This window comes from Contarinia nasturtii, unplaced genomic scaffold (genome assembly GCF_009176525.2).
Source record: "Contarinia nasturtii isolate CC-2019 unplaced genomic scaffold, AAFC_CNas_1.1 Cnas_scaffold_2806, whole genome shotgun sequence".
NCBI lineage: Eukaryota > Metazoa > Arthropoda > Insecta > Diptera > Cecidomyiidae > Contarinia > Contarinia nasturtii.
The window spans coordinates 939,824-957,108 of NW_022200123.1; the positions used below are offsets into that span (position 1 = coordinate 939,824).

At 32.1% G+C, this 17,285-nt stretch overlaps 2 protein-coding genes across 2 annotated transcripts in view; both read right to left on the reverse strand.

Moving 5' to 3' along the window:
- Positions 1-1,233: 1,233 nt before the first annotated feature.
- On the reverse strand, positions 1,234-3,556 carry LOC116349108 (protein unc-119 homolog). The gene is made up of 4 exons (XM_031780382.1): positions 3,064-3,556; positions 2,173-2,428; positions 1,894-2,066; positions 1,234-1,800 (listed from the first exon to the last, which is right to left on the reverse strand). The coding sequence occupies exons 1-4, from the start codon at positions 3,218-3,220 to the stop codon at positions 1,682-1,684; spliced, it is 705 nt and encodes a 234-aa protein (XP_031636242.1). The 5' UTR covers positions 3,221-3,556; the 3' UTR covers positions 1,234-1,681.
- A 3,223-nt stretch (positions 3,557-6,779) lies between these two features.
- The window catches only part of LOC116349166 (protein TIS11), a 51,651-nt gene continuing 41,145 nt past the window's right edge, over positions 6,780-17,285 (reverse strand). The window contains exons 2-4 of the mRNA XM_031780473.1: positions 9,187-9,283; positions 8,837-9,107; positions 6,780-8,732 (exon numbers count right to left, since the gene is read on the reverse strand). Of these exons, the coding sequence (XP_031636333.1) occupies positions 7,895-8,732; positions 8,837-9,107; positions 9,187-9,283 (1,206 nt within the window). The 3' untranslated portion in view covers positions 6,780-7,894. The remainder of the gene's footprint in view (positions 8,733-8,836; positions 9,108-9,186; positions 9,284-17,285) is intronic.

Consider the following 17,285-nt stretch of genomic DNA (forward strand, 5'->3'; position numbering starts at 1 on the left):
AAGTGTTTCGCTCAAAATCCATTTCCGAAATGAAAATTTGCCCGAACTGCAAGCAAATTGAAAAAGGAAAATTGTACACACTGGGGACTCACCTGGGTGTTTTCATTCAATTTGCAAGGAGTGGCAGCTGCCGGAAAGCATTTATTATTAATGTGCAAGTTATGGCTGTAATAAAATAGATGGAAATGTTATCTATGACCAGAGAGAGTATAAAAATAGCAAGAAAATGCCACTGCCATCAAATTTGAAATATATTTTTCATATTGTTTTATTTTTACATTTATAATTTCGATTTCAGCTAAACCTGTTGTCCATTTTATTATGTTATTATTGTTGTTGTTGTTTATATTACAATCACTTTTTAAGTATTTGGTAAATGAATATTTGTGTGAAACTCTTGTAAATTCGTTCGAGAACAATATGTGACATTTTTATGCAATTTAGAAAATAAAAACCATCTATCGCGTTGGTATGTTGAAATGTGGAGCGCTATCGAGCTGCATGGTGTTTATGTGTTTTTGCGTGGTCATTCGGTCAAAATACATAATCGCAATGCTATATTGAATTTGGTCGGTTTTGCGGCGACCTCATATATTTGTGGCTTGTGCTTTGCATGTCACATTCGATTATGATAATATATGAGTCAATTTCAAGCAGGAACTTTTAATTAGTTTAAGTTTTGTATCATTTCCGATTCATTAAGAGGCTATTGCTGATAAAACATTTGACAAGAAATTTATCGATTAAAATTGTAATAGTTTTGGCATTTAAATTGTATTGTTGGGCAATGGTTCTTCTTCTTATTGTGTTAACTTGTTATTTCATCCATATCCGCTACCTTTTATCCACAACTTATTTCTAAACTCAAGCCAAATTTGCTTAAAAATGATGATTGTGGTCTGTTTTAACACATCGGTGGGGCATAAAAAATTCTAACTAACAAAAATTTGATCAAACTAAAATTAATTTTGGTTTTGTGCAAAAAAACTAATAAACTATGAAATGAAAACAAAATAGATACATACATACTAAATTAACTTGAAACACAATATAAAAACAAAAATTATTAAAAATTATTCATCTTAAGCTTAAAGTAAAACTTGATAAAAACCTAAAAGCCTTTAAGGTGCACTTGTAAAAAGTTAAAAAAAAATTGGAATTTGTCCCATAAAAGATATTGCACTATGTATACAAGAACAATAATAAAGGAAAATGGTTGTTTGTTTTTTTTAATTAAGGCAAAACAGGTGATGATGATTTGATCGCATGACATCAAGTGGCGGTGACGTAAACGCTGTACTTTTTCTACTTGATGTGGGGGCTCACCAGTTGCGTTTTTGGTATGAATTAACTAATCCGTGTCAAACGACCCGAATAAATATTTCGGGTCATTTTTCATGTGACCTCTTTTATGCTCGCGATGAACATGCATATTAAAATTATTTCTCAAATGCAAACACCAAACTGTATACAAAAACTAATATTTCTAACGGGAAAAAAATAGTTAAAATCTATGATGAATTCAATATGTTTCCTGTTCTGTTCTTCTTCCTATAATCGCCAGTTTATATCTGTTTTGTTTTAGAGATAACTCCATATCGCAATTTTTAATTGAACTTTGGTTATAGTTACACGCAAATAAATTAAATTAATTGTTGAACAAGCACGAGGTGGTTCAATTTTATGCATTCAAACCTCCGTCATATGCATAGTCGGCTTTGTTGTGCATCACAAGGCAATCATCAACAAAGTAAAATGAATCGGATCGCGTTTCAAATGGATTTGATATCATTTCGTTCACTAAATAAATGAAAAGATAAAATTGATATGGAATATTGTTTTTTTTTTAATAAAATTGATTTATTGGCCAATAAAGTTGAAATTGTAAAATACCTAATGAATCAGGTAACCTTGGAAACTCGTACACGTGTTCACATGTATTTTTGGAATGTGGAATGCAATAGCCAAACTCAAAATCGAATGTCTTTAGCAAGCGATCACGGAAAAAATGCCGTTCAATCATACGAAAATTCTTTACAGGCTTTGTTCCAACTGTAAACTCCACCCTGCATATATATATAAATTACAAATAATAAACATTATTACATTAATAAAAAAAAGAAATGGGGACATAATGAATGGAGTGAATGCAATTCAAAGGACATCACTTACGTTGCTCCGACAGTTTTGAGCTTTAGAAATTGTGGCGTAAATTGATATCGCACATATCGTCCTGCATTCGAATCGATATTATTCGTTTCGTCAGCATTTGTTATCACATCATCGTTGGTGATAGTATTTTCATCGGCGACAACGCTACCCTCGGGAAATTGTTCGCTCGGCGGTTTTGCAATTTCGAACAAAATTGTTCCACTTTCTAGGTCACGTATTTTAAATCTTGTAAAATCAATGTCGTACACATTGTCGTCTGCATCCCCATTTCAGCGCATTCAGGGCACACAGACACCAATAAGAAGAAAAAAATGCAAAAAACAACAACAAAAAAACGATGAACAAAAAAATCCATAAAAAACTACTTAGATACACATTACATATGAATATACAAGTTATTAATAATGCAAAAATAATTTTCTGCAAAAAAGTGTATTTCATTGACCTAATCGATTCTGATGCGCGATGTTATGGAAATAGAAGGGAAAAAATAAAGAAAAAAAATGAAATTTTCAAAACACACGAACTTGGATCAATAATATTTTGGTGAATAATTTATTTTGGAAAGTAGATTGAAGAATAAGAAGAAGAGGAGAAAAAAATAATGAGTTTGATGATTAAAGAGCAACATTGAAACAATAGGGTTGGTGTGTATTTTTTCTTCTATTATTCAAACTCAGTTTTCCGTGGTTTCTAGTCTACTTGTATGCTTGCGAGTAATTAAAAGACACAGGCATGATAACATTTTTTGGAGCGCGTTGGAGGAATACATCGTTTATACTGTGTCATTCATTCGATATGCCTTTCGATATCGATTTATCTGGGCGTTCGTTTTGATTGCTTTCGTTTGAAATAAATTTCGTTTTAATTAAAAGGTTTCGTTTTTCCAACCTGAACAACATAAATAATCATCTGTGATTGTTGTCAGCCGAAGAACATCGTCTGGTGATATCTTGGTTGCTTCACTACTATTCGTTGTTGGTGCATTCTCGTCGCTGTGTCCACTTGCTTGCTGTATTGGATTCAATTTTTTACCAATTACACTCATCGTTTGCTTATTATAATGAAAAATACCACAACTCTTATATGGCACAAGAAAACAAAACAAAAAACCACAAACTTTTATCGTTTTCAAAACAACACTATATGCTACGGAAATAAAAGTCGTTTTCACTTATGCACCAGAAATGTTCGCATCGATATCGCTCACTTATTGCAACCAATAACTCATTTTATTGATAAGAAAATCAATGTTTTATTGAGTTACGTTCGGTTCAATTGTCTCACTGTTGGCAAAAGCGCGCTAAATCCATCCGATCAACTGTTCGATGCGACAAACATGAAAATACTGACATCCAAACTATTTTCCAATTTGAAAGCCACTCGATACACACACTTGAAGTATTGTTTTGCCCTGATTGTGTATAGATATTTTGTTTGTCTGTTCTTTGCAGGCAATAAAAAAATGACAGCATTCGTCTCATTCAAGCGCCATCTATCATGCAATGGCTAAAAGTGTTGTCTGTGTTTACTGTTTCAAATCCTAACACACATTTTCCGATTTTTATACTTACACCGCGGACGGTACGGACACTTTTCTTCTGCTCTTTCTTATACTCAGGTACTATTCTATTGAAAAACTTCATGGAATAAGTGTGGGCACCGGTGCCAATAAAGTCAAGTATTTACTCCATCACATAAAATATTGTTGATAACTGAAAGAAAAACTGAAAAAACAATCAAAAAGAAGAAACGAATCTTTAGAATGAAAAGAGCGTTGATGTTTTTTTTTTGTAAAATTTTTATTGATATATTTGAATGCAATTTGTATCTAAACTTGAAAATGACGATTAATAAATTATTTAAGGCTAAACATAAAAAATCTATTGGCTACAATCCACTTAATTTCTCCTCTTTCAAACAAATTACTTTTTTTTTTCATTAAAATGTAGTTCACGTCTCTTTTGTGTTTTTTTTTTTGTTTAATTAATTTGTTGTTGGTTGTTGGCTTTTTGTTATACGTATCAATAATATATCTTGATAAATATATAAAGAGCAAGGAGAAAAAAATAAAAAATTAAATTAAAGATAAAAAATAATGATAATAAAAATAAATCCATAAATCAATTGTCGGTTGTTTTACGAAACAGGAAGAATCGGTTTGCCTAATTATCTAAACTTTTGTTTGTTTTTTTTTTTTGCTTAATTTTGTGCTGAAGGTATTTGTTTTTTCACCATTCAAAAATAATAAAATAATTTTTCCCAAAAATATGGTTTTCTATAAAATAATAATAAAATATGTCTCTCTTTTTTTTTAAATTGAAAATGGAAGAATTTTGACTTTTTGAATAAATCATGTGTTTTTTTTTGTTTTGCAGCCACTGCAATTAGTGACATTTCCTAATTCGTTTTTCACAACAAACACAAAAGACTATTATTATGGAACCACAATAGAAATTTAAGGGTGATTATGTGTTTAAGAGTTGCATAACAGTACCATTACACATTAATAGATATTATAAATTATTATTTTGAATTGCCTTATAAAAAGTATCATGATCATTGTTTAGGGGAAGAAAAGTGGAAATCATTTGCAAAATGTATGTATGTGTTTGTGTGTGTGTGTGTGCATTTCGTCGATGCGAAGGGTATATCTTTTTTAGCTCCATCCTCCGTTTAATTAAAATGTAACTTAAACATCTACTTAATTGATTTCTTACATTTGCATTTTAAATTTTTCATTTGTTTTCAATAAATATGTTACTTTATATTATATGTTTGATATCGATCGTTAATATTGTTTTATATTCAGTGTGCGGGCAAGTGATGCGTGAATGTGCCGAATGATGTTCAAATCGGCTCGATTCGAATGTGTCACTTGCACACAATTGAACTGAAAATTAATATGATGATTAAGGCACATAAATGGTGAACGAATCCTTGAGTTAGTTATTCATAATTGAACGAAACACTTTCATTTTCATAGTCATAAATTGGTATCGTTTTTTTTCAATGGTTCGTTTCAATTGAACCCAACATCCAAAAAAAACATTTCTCTCTATATTTTCTGAAAGGATTTTTTTCAGTTTTCTCTCAAAAAAGAACATTAATAACTTGATAAACGCCAAAACATTCATCGATTTCATTTAAATATTTGTATAAAAAGCGAAGAGAAGCACAAAATGAATTATTATTACTGTGAAAATAATGTTCGTTCTATTGACTAACTTCAAATGTATAATTTGTGTGGGGTTGTGTTGCGATCGAACAAGAAACAAAAAAAGTAGTTTTTAGTTATATAAATTAATGCATTGTTTCAAATTCCATGATGAATCTGCTCTAAATCTAAGCGTTTATTTTATAGCTATTTTTACTTTGAGGAAGAAATTTGTTTTGTTTCCATTCAAATTAGTATATGATCTTTTTAAATATTGGTTCTGCATTTCATTAATATTTGTGCGGAAATTTTTCATTTTTTTTTAAATATGTGTGTTTGTGCAAATGCACTTTGGATTTAAACAAAAAAAAAACAATACATAACCACAAAAAACGTGCAGGGACTTATTAATGGTGCCATTATCACAATTGCGTGCGCGAAAATCACACTCGCAAACAAAGTTTGTTTGTTTATTTTTTTCCACTTTTTTTCTCTCGCTTTCGTTTGTTATTGTCCGATCATTTTCTTTTTTCTATGTTAGAATAAAATATAGTAAATAGATTTGTTTGCAACTTATAAATAAGAAGAAGAAGAAGAAAAAAGAAAATAATAATTTAAAATCGTATAAAATAACTCCTACACCTTCTAATCAATGAAAATGTTCACAGAAAAATGCCACACGCACAAAAAAAATATTTGTAGATATAATAATAGTATAGTAATAAATCGTGAGCCCAAAATCGATGACAATAAAACACATTAATGCTAATTGAAAATTTGCACACTGTGAAGCAAAGTTAAAGTAGAAAAAAAAGCAAAAATCATTCACGAATAAAAAAAAAACATAAGAAACACAACTTAATAGAAAGATAAATCTCTACTAAAACTGAAGAAAAAAAAAGTGACTGTGAAAATTCCACGATAGAATCGATCGGATTCATTTGTTTTTTCAGTGGTATTTCACAATCCAATATAAATGGTTGATTCTTAATCATAGGAAAATTTGTAAGATTTATGATTATTTATGCGTCACAATGCTATTGCTTCTTAGTCACTCCAGTGATCTATTAAATCATTTTCAATATGCCAATTTCAATCATAAATGTATTTATCTTAATCGCAGAAGAACATGATTGTTTACATATAGTAATAATAATTATAGAAACATGTATAAAAATTAACTCTGTTTTTCTCTATTTTTCACTTATAAGCATTTGGAAGAATTTTGTATGCACATTAACTTGTTTTTTTTTTATAAATTTTGAAATTTCTAACTGAAAAACATTTGTAATTTGTTCTCATTTTCGTTTCAAATATAAATTAATTTACAATATAGAATATAAAAATATAATAATAATAATAATTAATGATGATGATATATAAAGCACTTATAAATTAATCATTTTCTTTATAATGTTCTGATTGTTTCGAATAAAAATGGTTATTGTTGTTTTTTTTTTGTCTTTTTGTTTGTCTACTTGCTGTGAATTGATTTCTTGAATACAGACAGACATTCTGTAACGTTTTTAATTAATTTAAATAAATTAGAATAAGTGCTTTTGATGACATCGAATAGAAAAGGAAGTGTGTGTGTTTTTTTATAAATCACCAGAGATGACTTTCTCATTTTTTTTTTTTTTTTTGTTGCAGTGAGAATTAGTTGAGAAACATGACACATTGTAATTGAAAGACAAATCTGACATTGTACTTATTCACCCAAAAATGAGAATGTCATCACTGAAAATCACATTAATTTTTTTTGAGGTTGTTGTTTTTCAGTAAATACCCTTCTCCTTTGCTATTCATGTAATTTTTGATCGAAACGCCCCTCCTTTTTGAATGAATCAATTTTTGATTGATTTTTTTTTCTTTTCGGAATTCATTCCATTTTGATTGGGCTACGATTTTTTTTTGCAAAGTAGTACATTTCGTTCGATTTTTTTTAACGAAAAACTCAAAATAAATGTTTTTTTTTTTAAATTAGCGGAAAAACATAGATGTATAAGTATAATAAAATTAAAAAAATAATTAAATTAGATATTTAATTAATATAGTCACGAGTAAAATGACCACTCGATAAAGAAAAAAGAAACTCAATCAATCAAAAGTGTGCATATAAATCGCGAGGGGAGGCATAATATTTCAATGAACGCGCGCGTATACATTATGTAACGGTGTGCAAATTTATATACAAATAAAAATTAGATATTAGATATTATTTTGTGCGATTAGTTCGGCCCAAAAGAAAAGAAAAAAAAGTGAAAACAATTAAGATCGCCGATAAGAATGAAACAATAAACAGAACAAAAAAGCCAAAATTTCCAAAAATGTTGAATGCGCTTTTTTGTTTTAAATAACTAACGAGGCATTTTTCTTCCACATTAACTTATTTGATTGGGTTTTTGTTTTGCTTTGATAGTAGTACTTGCGTCTAATCGTCTTTCGATGTGTATTTTTCTGTGTTATTTTAGTTTTTTTCTTTTATCATAATTTGATTGTAGTGTTCACACGTGCGTTGTTTGTTGTGCGGCTCTCCGATTATATTGCATCTCTGTAGAGATCAATTTACAATGGTAAATTTTTGAGCGTGTTGATTGTGCTTGCGCAGCTAATCTGATTGAAAATCGGTAAACGTGATTTTTCTGCATTTGAAATGCCATTCACATTGATTGGTATGGATTTGGTGGCTCCAGCAGCAGCAAGAATCGGTGTTGGTGGCGGTGTAACAGTCACCATGGCTGGCGGTGAAGCGGGCGGTGTAATATGTGACGAATAAATTCCATTTGTCAAATTGTTTACATTATTCACACCGAATGTTGAATTTTGTTCGGTAAATGGAAAACTGGCAATCGAATTGGTTGGACTGAGTGAGCAAATTGGTGATGCACGATCCGATCCAGTTGACATGCTCAATGGTGGACTCATTGGCAATGGATGAACACCACCAATCGATGCAATCGCATTTGTATTCATCAATGATGCACTGCGTCCAAATGTACGATGACTTGCCATTGGCATTGGTTCATCTTTGATTGTGCCAATGAAACGGGCCGCTTTTGTGATTGCATCCACTTCGGCCGATGTAATATTACGACCGAAACCATTTTGATGGGCGGCAATGCGACCATTTGCTGTTGGAATGGCAGCCGATTCATTGCGATTAGCATTCGCACGATTATTTTGTGCACGAGTATTATCATCGTCAGATAAATCGTGTAAGAAATGACAACGTGATCCATATGGGCACAAACCAACGCCATAGAATGTACGACAATATTCGGTCTTGTATTTTGGATGACGTTGAACTGTGCGCAATTCATTTTCACCATGAGCAAATTGACATTTTTCACCGTATTTGCATTCGCCGGTCTCCTTGAATGGGCGACACAATTCTGTCTTGTATCTAATGTGGAAGCGGAACAAAAAAACAAAAAAAAAATTAGTGTTAAATGACCAAAATGACACAGTCACAATGAAATTTTGTTGTCGATGAAGAAAAACACTTACCTTGATGTGTTCACCTGTTGATTGACTTGTGGTGCTGGCTCTGATTGTGTTCTTTCCAATTTGCGATGGCATTCACTTGATGTGATCGCATCAAGATTTGATTGCAATAATTGCAAATCACTGTTTGTTGGCTGATGTGAAATTGTTCGAGTGAGTGCGTTGTGCAACATTTTTTGTTGTTGTTGTTGCTGTTGTTGGATCGCAGCAATTTGATTTTGAAGTAATTGAGCGTCTGAACCCATTGACACACCATTCGGAAGTGTGTGCAAACCTAAGCGAGTGAAAGGATGAAGAAAATTAAATGATCGTTATGTTATGTTTCAACGAGTGTGTGTGTGTGTCTAACTCACCGTTTATTGAGTTTCGCATTGTTTGTGCTCCGACTCTGTTGGTTCCAATTGATTGTGGTTGCTGTTGATGGGCAATCGATCCATAACTGTATTGATCCTATAAATAAAACAATGAAATAAAAATTAGTTTTAAATTGTTGAATTAAATGGGGATTGAAATAGTTTGTGTTTTGTTTCTGTTTTGGAAATCAGTCTGTTATATAAATCCTATAGTTCGGAATAAACCAATTGTTTGGCCGTAATCTTATCATTTTAAAGTGTTGCTGTATCTTTTGATGCAAACAAGTACGAAATATGTACCATTCAATCCAGCATTGAAAGGAACAATGCTGTTGTGAATTCGGGTTGAATTTTTTCGTTTAATCTGGAGCGAAGTCTATTTTTTACTTTATGACGTCTGACTACCATTACCATGGGTAATTTTTTTGTCGAATCGCCTCGAGTTAAATGCGTCCACACCAAATAACCGAATAACGGTAAAAATGTATCCGGCTCGAAGCATACGTGAATTCAAGTCCATTTTTACAATTGAGACAATGTCATACATTATTCACTGTGAAATATTTCAAATGATCATTTCATTCATATTTCATAAGCCAAAGAGCATTAACATTCGTAAGTCTGATTTATTTTCGTCTGCATCATTTTCAATTCAAAACAATTACAATGCAAATCAACACACAAAGCGTTTTATCGAAGTAGAAAAAAATACGATAAATAATTCATTTTCATTACAAATGCAAAATGATTCTTCCGCCGTTCGAGATGAGCCATTTAAATTACACATATTTAAAAAGCATCGCCTCAATAAATACGATGGAATTTTCAATTAGATCAAGCAATGATGAATTTCCCAAGTGGAAAACAGAAAAAAAGATTGCTCAAATCAAATAAATTGACAGAATGACTCAAAACAACAAATATCAATTAGTCATCTAGCCAATTCACATTTGTTTGATAATAATAATAAACAAAAGTGCCATTTAATCGCAACGCAAGCGTTAGATGATGGAAAAAAATATGTGTAATTCCAAACGGTTTTTTATTTAATGTATGAATTATCGCGGCGCAGATAAGGGGAAAAAAAGCAGCTAAAGCTCAACAGTCAACTCACTAGCTTTATAAAATAAACATCGTTAACTTTGTGCTTGTGGCCTAATTAAGTGTATCGCAATTATTAAGTTCGATAGAGAAAAAAACAGATCTCACATTAAATTCTCCCTCCCGCTCTCTCTCTCTCTCTGTCTCCATCTCTATTTGACTCGAGGGAGAAAGTAAACAGTCTATTGGGACACTCGTTGATTGAATATCGTTGTTTGATTCCATTCATTTCGAATTGTTCATGTGTGTATGTTTGTATTATGTGGACGTGAAACCATATGTGTCTGGATATTTGCTGAAGTCAGCTGATTTTTATTTGAAATCATAATTACACAACATTTGAAATCAATTAAAGCCAACCACTAAACATTGTCAGAGCCATCAACAATTTTCATTGCTCGCAACGCTATTTGAAGAGTAAATCACTCACACACAACATAACATCGAAATTGAGTGCCAATTAAAACCGAAAAACAAAACAAAAAAACTAACTGGATAGATTGGCCCAAAAATGTGTATTGTCACATTGCTATCGAAGAGTATCGCCTCCTCAACAATAATTGCTGTAAATACAGTCTTCAAGTTACAGAAGATGTTTTGCATCAAAACAAAATTACATAATAATTGCGCTTTTCGTGATAATCATCGTTATTATACGCTCAATATTAATCGATTACATCGCCATCGAAAGCCATCACTTTAATTATTAAATAAAAAAAGAAAACCAACTATTATGCGCTATCAGTTCAAATCACTTTACATAATATAAAATGTATCTGTTTATGTATGCAATTCTTGGGGCCGTTTACGAAAGTGAGTTGATTACAATAAATTCTGATTTAAAATAGTTGACAGACTATGGACGCTACGTTGTTTTCTTTCTATGAATATATTTTTTACAATTTCATGCGAACCAATCACAAATCATATTGTTAATTGATGCTTTTAATGACTAGGCCAGGGAGAAATCAATAAAAATAGACGAAAACGTTCCTTATTCAAGCGCTCAAAACCAAAAACAAAATTTATATTTAAATAACACATTCATTTTTGGAAGTAGACGCGCGAGAGAGAAGCAATTGCTTTCAAATGAAATGAAGAGTGAGTTTATTTTTCTGTTTGTTTTATATGTGACTGGACTGAGCAATTGAGCAAATCGACAAGCATTTAACCCAGTCAATTGAACAACAACAACAACAATGACAATTACTAATTTTCGTTGGGAAGCCGCCGGGCAAACGACGGTTCAGCCTTTTTTACGCATTAAATTTGCCTATAAACATGACAAGTTTATTCCAAAAATTCTGCATTTTTGTGGTAATCGATTTGCGGTTTTCGTTCGTAAATCGATTGATTATTCTCAAATGAGCACATCGATTTTATTTCCCACTCATTTTGAGATTCGTCAATGCACATTTTTATATAAAAACAAATGTGCGTTCAAACAAATATAGTTTTTGGTGCTGAAAACGTAAAAACGAGATTCACATGAATCATCCAGAATACGCAATGCACACTCTTATTTCGACGCTCACATTGTGTACACACAGATATTTAATTGATTATTCATTTTGTTTTGTGAATTCGATGTGCGGCTCTTGCACAATACATTGTATCTGGATTTTGGTTTCTACTGCGTCGAATTCATCCACCCAATTCAATGAAATTTAATTTTATTGGCACGATTGGAGTATATCATATTTTTTGTTTAATTTGAATTCAGATACAAAGAGATACAATCAATGCAATGGAGAATGAAATAATGATGATTGCCTGCGATGTGTAACGCCCAAAATTTTGACCTTTTACGATGTTGAAAAAATAAATATGGTTTTGTATTTTATTGAGTGTATATCATCTGAAATAGTGTTTGAAGCAGTTTTGAAGAGGCACTTGTTTTCATTTCAATCAGATAATATTAACATCAATTGAAAATAAATGTGGCAATTGCAAACGTGTGCGCCTTGCATTGTATAGAGACACACACGATTATGAATGCTGCACTTAGCCAGCAGCAATTTTATTGCTATTATTTACTATAATTTGATGTTTACAGGTTACATATTCATATTCGACCACATGAGAACCACACACACACATATCGCATACTTCAATGTTTTTGGCCATAAAATTCGGAAAAGCAATAACGCATATTCAGCAGCAGTTGAAAAATCATAAATATGCATAAAATGCATCATAAAATTTTAATTTTAACATCATATTTTTTTAAGAAGACTATTTAAAAAGATCGTACGATGCAAAAGTAGTTTGACCAACTACTTTCGTGATGGTTTATGCATTTTTATTTAGTTATCGGGCATGATTTTCTCCGCACCGAAAACATTATTATCTGAATCGATGACAATGTTTTTCTTTCGTCGTATGACACACAGTTGTTGCCTGCATAATAGAAAATAAAAGTGGAATAACGATGACATGAATTGACTGCAAACAACGAAAAAATCTCAACATTCCATTGCTAATTTTTCTACTGCCACCGCTATTACACCACACCATCAAAAAGAGAGAACAAAAAAGAGAAGAAACATATATATTTGTAATGTGAATTTTTCCCACATTGACTAGCGTTCCACTCAATTTTCCTCTCCGTTTATTCATTGTAATTTGTACTAATAAATATAAAGTGAGAGAAGGCATGAATAAGAAAAAAAGCACAAGGTACAAAACAATAACAATGAAACGTGCCATGCACTGGTCGACGACTTTGAATTTATTTATTTATTTATTTTTTTACGAAAAAAAGCAATTATTATCGTTATGCAATTTTACGATGGCAAAAAAACGCATACACATGGTTTGCATTGTGTTTTTTAGATGAAAAAGAAAGAAAGAGCGAGAGAGAAAGAAAAAAACCGCACGTTCGTCGTACATTTAATTTATAACGGCGAAAAAAATTATCGTTTGTATTTCTATTTTGTGTAAAAACGCGTACAAACGACGAGGCCTATTTGTTAGTCATAAAATGTAGATAAAAGCAACAGTTAACAATGTCGTCGTGATTTGAATGCACTTGCAATTAGTTGAAAATGACAAAAGAAAATAAACATTGGAAAAAACGGCCATTTAAGTAGCGAACGCAAAAAAAACGCGCATTTTTAAATTGTTGTACGGTCATCAACCACATTTGTTGATGAGATCGACGCACTCTGACACACAAAATTTATGGAAAATTGTGCAATTGCAACAAGGTCATACGCAGCTACCGCAGAATCGTATGTGCTGTGCCGCGAAATTGAAAAAAAACCGTCAATTTTCTGTTAGAATTGTCACGTTTAATTAAAATGAAAAATCATACGCACATATCGCTTTTGATTTCCGTGCCATAATATGATATTGCGGAAGAGCGACCGTTTAACAGTTTCGGTAGGCAGTTGCATCGCATTGCACTGACGGCGACGTTGTCAATCAAGCCGTTGTGTTTTATGTCATTATTATTTTAATGAAATGGCTGCAGTTTATAATTAAAAGCACTTCCATACCGAATCGCATTGATCGAAACTATTAGCACGATCGGCCGCATTGATGACGGAAATCGATTATAATGGCAAGCAAAGTGTTCAATTGACACAGCAGCTGTACATAGTGCGAAAGACAACCGCAATGCAAGCGGAATAAGCAAGACTCACTACACGCAGCTTTTTGTATTCTTTCTATTCGAAGCTATTTTTCTTCATCATTCAATTAATCATGCACGTTCATGTTGTAGAATACAGCTACTTATTAAATGAGCTGAATAACACTGACGCGATTTTATGGCAGAATACAATTCCAAAGTTGTATTAAATAAAATGATATCGCTGATTGAGAGCATGCAACAACAAAAAAGACGACGATGAGTGACAGGCAATGACTGCCTCGATAATAGGTAACTACATGATTTTATGGAAAGAGAGAAAAAAAAACGCAAACAAATCATGATCACAAACTACAACAAAGCATATATTCATGCGTTGAATGTGCGCCGCGCGAGATGAATGCACGTTTGTAATATTAATTGAGTATTTTTCTATTATTGAGCGGTCGGTCGTCGCAGTAGTCGTTGTCTTTGCAGCACGAAAGCACTTAATTTCAATCGTTCGTTTTCATTGCGTCAATGGATTGCGAGCAAGCACACCAGTGGCGAGAGTGTACGAAACGCAAATTCTTTGCATGCTCAAAATCACAAAAACATCTTGTATATATTGTTGATGATAATAAAAAATGGTTCGTTGATGATGACGACGATTTTGATGGCGTCTATTCAAATTCAATTTTAATTCATTTGCACTTGAACGGTATTTTATTTTAAAACGATTTATTGTGTTATCACATTAAAGTCTTGAACATAACAAATCACAAGCGATCGTTTCAGAACTCAGATTTGTTCAATTCTTTTGCGCATTTAACCACAAATAAATTTCAAATCGAGAGAGAGAGAGAAAAACAACATTTATAGTTCAAGTTTTTTAAGAGATACATGGTACGAAATAATCCATTGTCTATATGGTTTATCGTGCACAGGTGGAAATAAATATCATTTGTCGAAGCAATAAATTAAAGAGAGAAAAAAAAATCGAAAATTTCCGGTTTCGATTTGTTGACTTCGGTGTTTATTTTTATTTTGCACACAAATACACACACAAAGCGCTACAGTGAATGTTTTTCAGCAAATCACTTGTAGAAATGTCAACTAATTTTCTAGAGAAAAAAAATTGTGGTTACTAAGTGATACCATAAGTTGCCGCTCACTTGTCACATGGTTCACAATCGAATCAATCAACTCTCAGGGGTTTGACTCTGATTTTCGAAATACAAATTATTTATTTGCTTGTTTAAATTGACGCTCATTTTTTTCACTCTCTCGCCTTTGATCACGCACAACAATGTAACGAACACTTAACGAACAACGAGTAATTGCAACCGATTTTAGAATTACTTATTATGCACAAACAACAATTTCTTGTTTTCAAAATGGAAAATTGTGTGCGTGTTGTTTCATTTTATTTTTCCTCTCTTCTCCCATGTCAAATAGAATCAAATATAATTGTTATAAATGTTCTTGTTATTAAATGACTGGTTGAATGGAAAATCCTCTCAACAGTCATCGGTTTGTTTGTATTCACATCTGTGACTGAAATCCGATAGAAAATGATGGTTTCCAATCAAATCTCTCGCAATCATCTCAGTCTCTGGCATTACAGAAAAAAAAGTGTCATTTGCATGTAAACTCTATTATAATAATTTATACTTGTTTGAAAAGGAAAAAAACCTAACTTCAGTGCTGTGAGCGATACGCGACATAAAAAGAGAGAAAAAGTGAACTGTACGCTTCACACCATGCGAAATCAAGCTTGTTGATGTGACGTCAGATTGAATTTTAGTGGCATGTCGTACACGTATGCTTGAATGAACAATAAAATGATCAACAGTTGTCGCCGCTGACATCGTTGCTACTGCAGGCAAAACGACCTGAACTTCTCGTATGCACGCTCTCTAGCTCCCGACAAATTGCGAAAGATTCATGAAGTAGAGGGAAAAAAAACACAAAGGCAACAAATGAAATATTGAAGGCAATTAAAACAATCTTTTTTTTCGGTTCTAATTGTGTTGCATTAGAAATTGTCAAAGCCATAAACAACCGCTCAACATTGTAATTTATGCTTAGTACATTCATTAAGTTTACTTCTTGTTTGATCGAGTCTAGTATTTGCTATTCGATTTGTCGCCCGATCTCTCTCTCTTCGCGTGTGTGCCATACATTTTTTTCGCAGACAAAGTAGCAAATTGTGTGTATGTGGTTTTAAGAGTGCCAATAGCGCCATTCGCTCGCATTAATTAACAAGTTAAATATCGTCTAAATTCATTTACATTTTTCGTGATCACTCTCGTTTTGTTTATGGAACACTGTTTCACTACGTTCAACTGATGATGTCCATTAATTATATTGATCATTTGATGCAATCGTGCAATTAATAACGAATGAATTAATCTGAATAATAATGTTGCTATTTGAATTAAACACGCTTACACGTGCATTTTTTTCCTTCTATTTCTAGAAACGATTTATCTCGTGGAATTTGGTTCCGTTGTGAATTTTTCTTATTTTTGAAAATGAACTGCTTGTTTGGCTGGTTTGAGGTCGCGAGACTTTTGTAAATAAACACAATTCAATCATTTTGAATACGTTTATGACGATAAAGAGGAGACGTTCTGGTTATTTTTACCGCGATCAGTGATAATTGTAATGGTTCCACGTGTAATCAAAAAATTAAAAAAAAAAAAAACAAAGTCGTGCGTTGAGTTCATCGTGTGAAATTTGGGGTCGACGGTGATAATGAGCGATTTTTTGTGTATTTTCCAACAAACAATGGTTATTTGAAATATTATGCCTGTTCTTGGAATCATATGCCATGAATATATCATCCATATTTAAATTGATTACCAATTTTGTTTTTTCCGTTTCCAATGCTTCTTTTTTTGTGTGTGTTATCGAATAAGCGAAAATTGTTTCGATTCGCATTGAATTTCATTGTAATTTGATTCGTTGGCCGATGGATCATGAAACAGTCCCATCAGTTTTGCAGTTATGAAACGCGGAATATTTAACGCTTATGTAAATAAGATCAGAATCTAGTTTATATTTAAATACTTTAATCAATTCAATGTGAATTTCGAAAAAAAATACGATGGATCTAAATTTTCGCAATTTTCATTATATTTTCATTGGCCATCAAAAAATGGCCAAGGGCAAATCACATATATAATCGAAATAAAATACACAAATTTATTTATTTTTTTTTCGTATGAAATTGTTAATGAATCGATAAAAAAGTGCAAACTGGCTTGAATTTCGAAGTATGGATTCATAAACATAGTAATGATAATGTCTAGACTCCTTGTTTTTTTTTGGATGCGTCGCAATTTTTTCGAAAAAAAAAGAGAAACGTGAAGTTCCAATTTGCATTCTGTATCCAATGTGATTTGCTTGCGGTTATCTT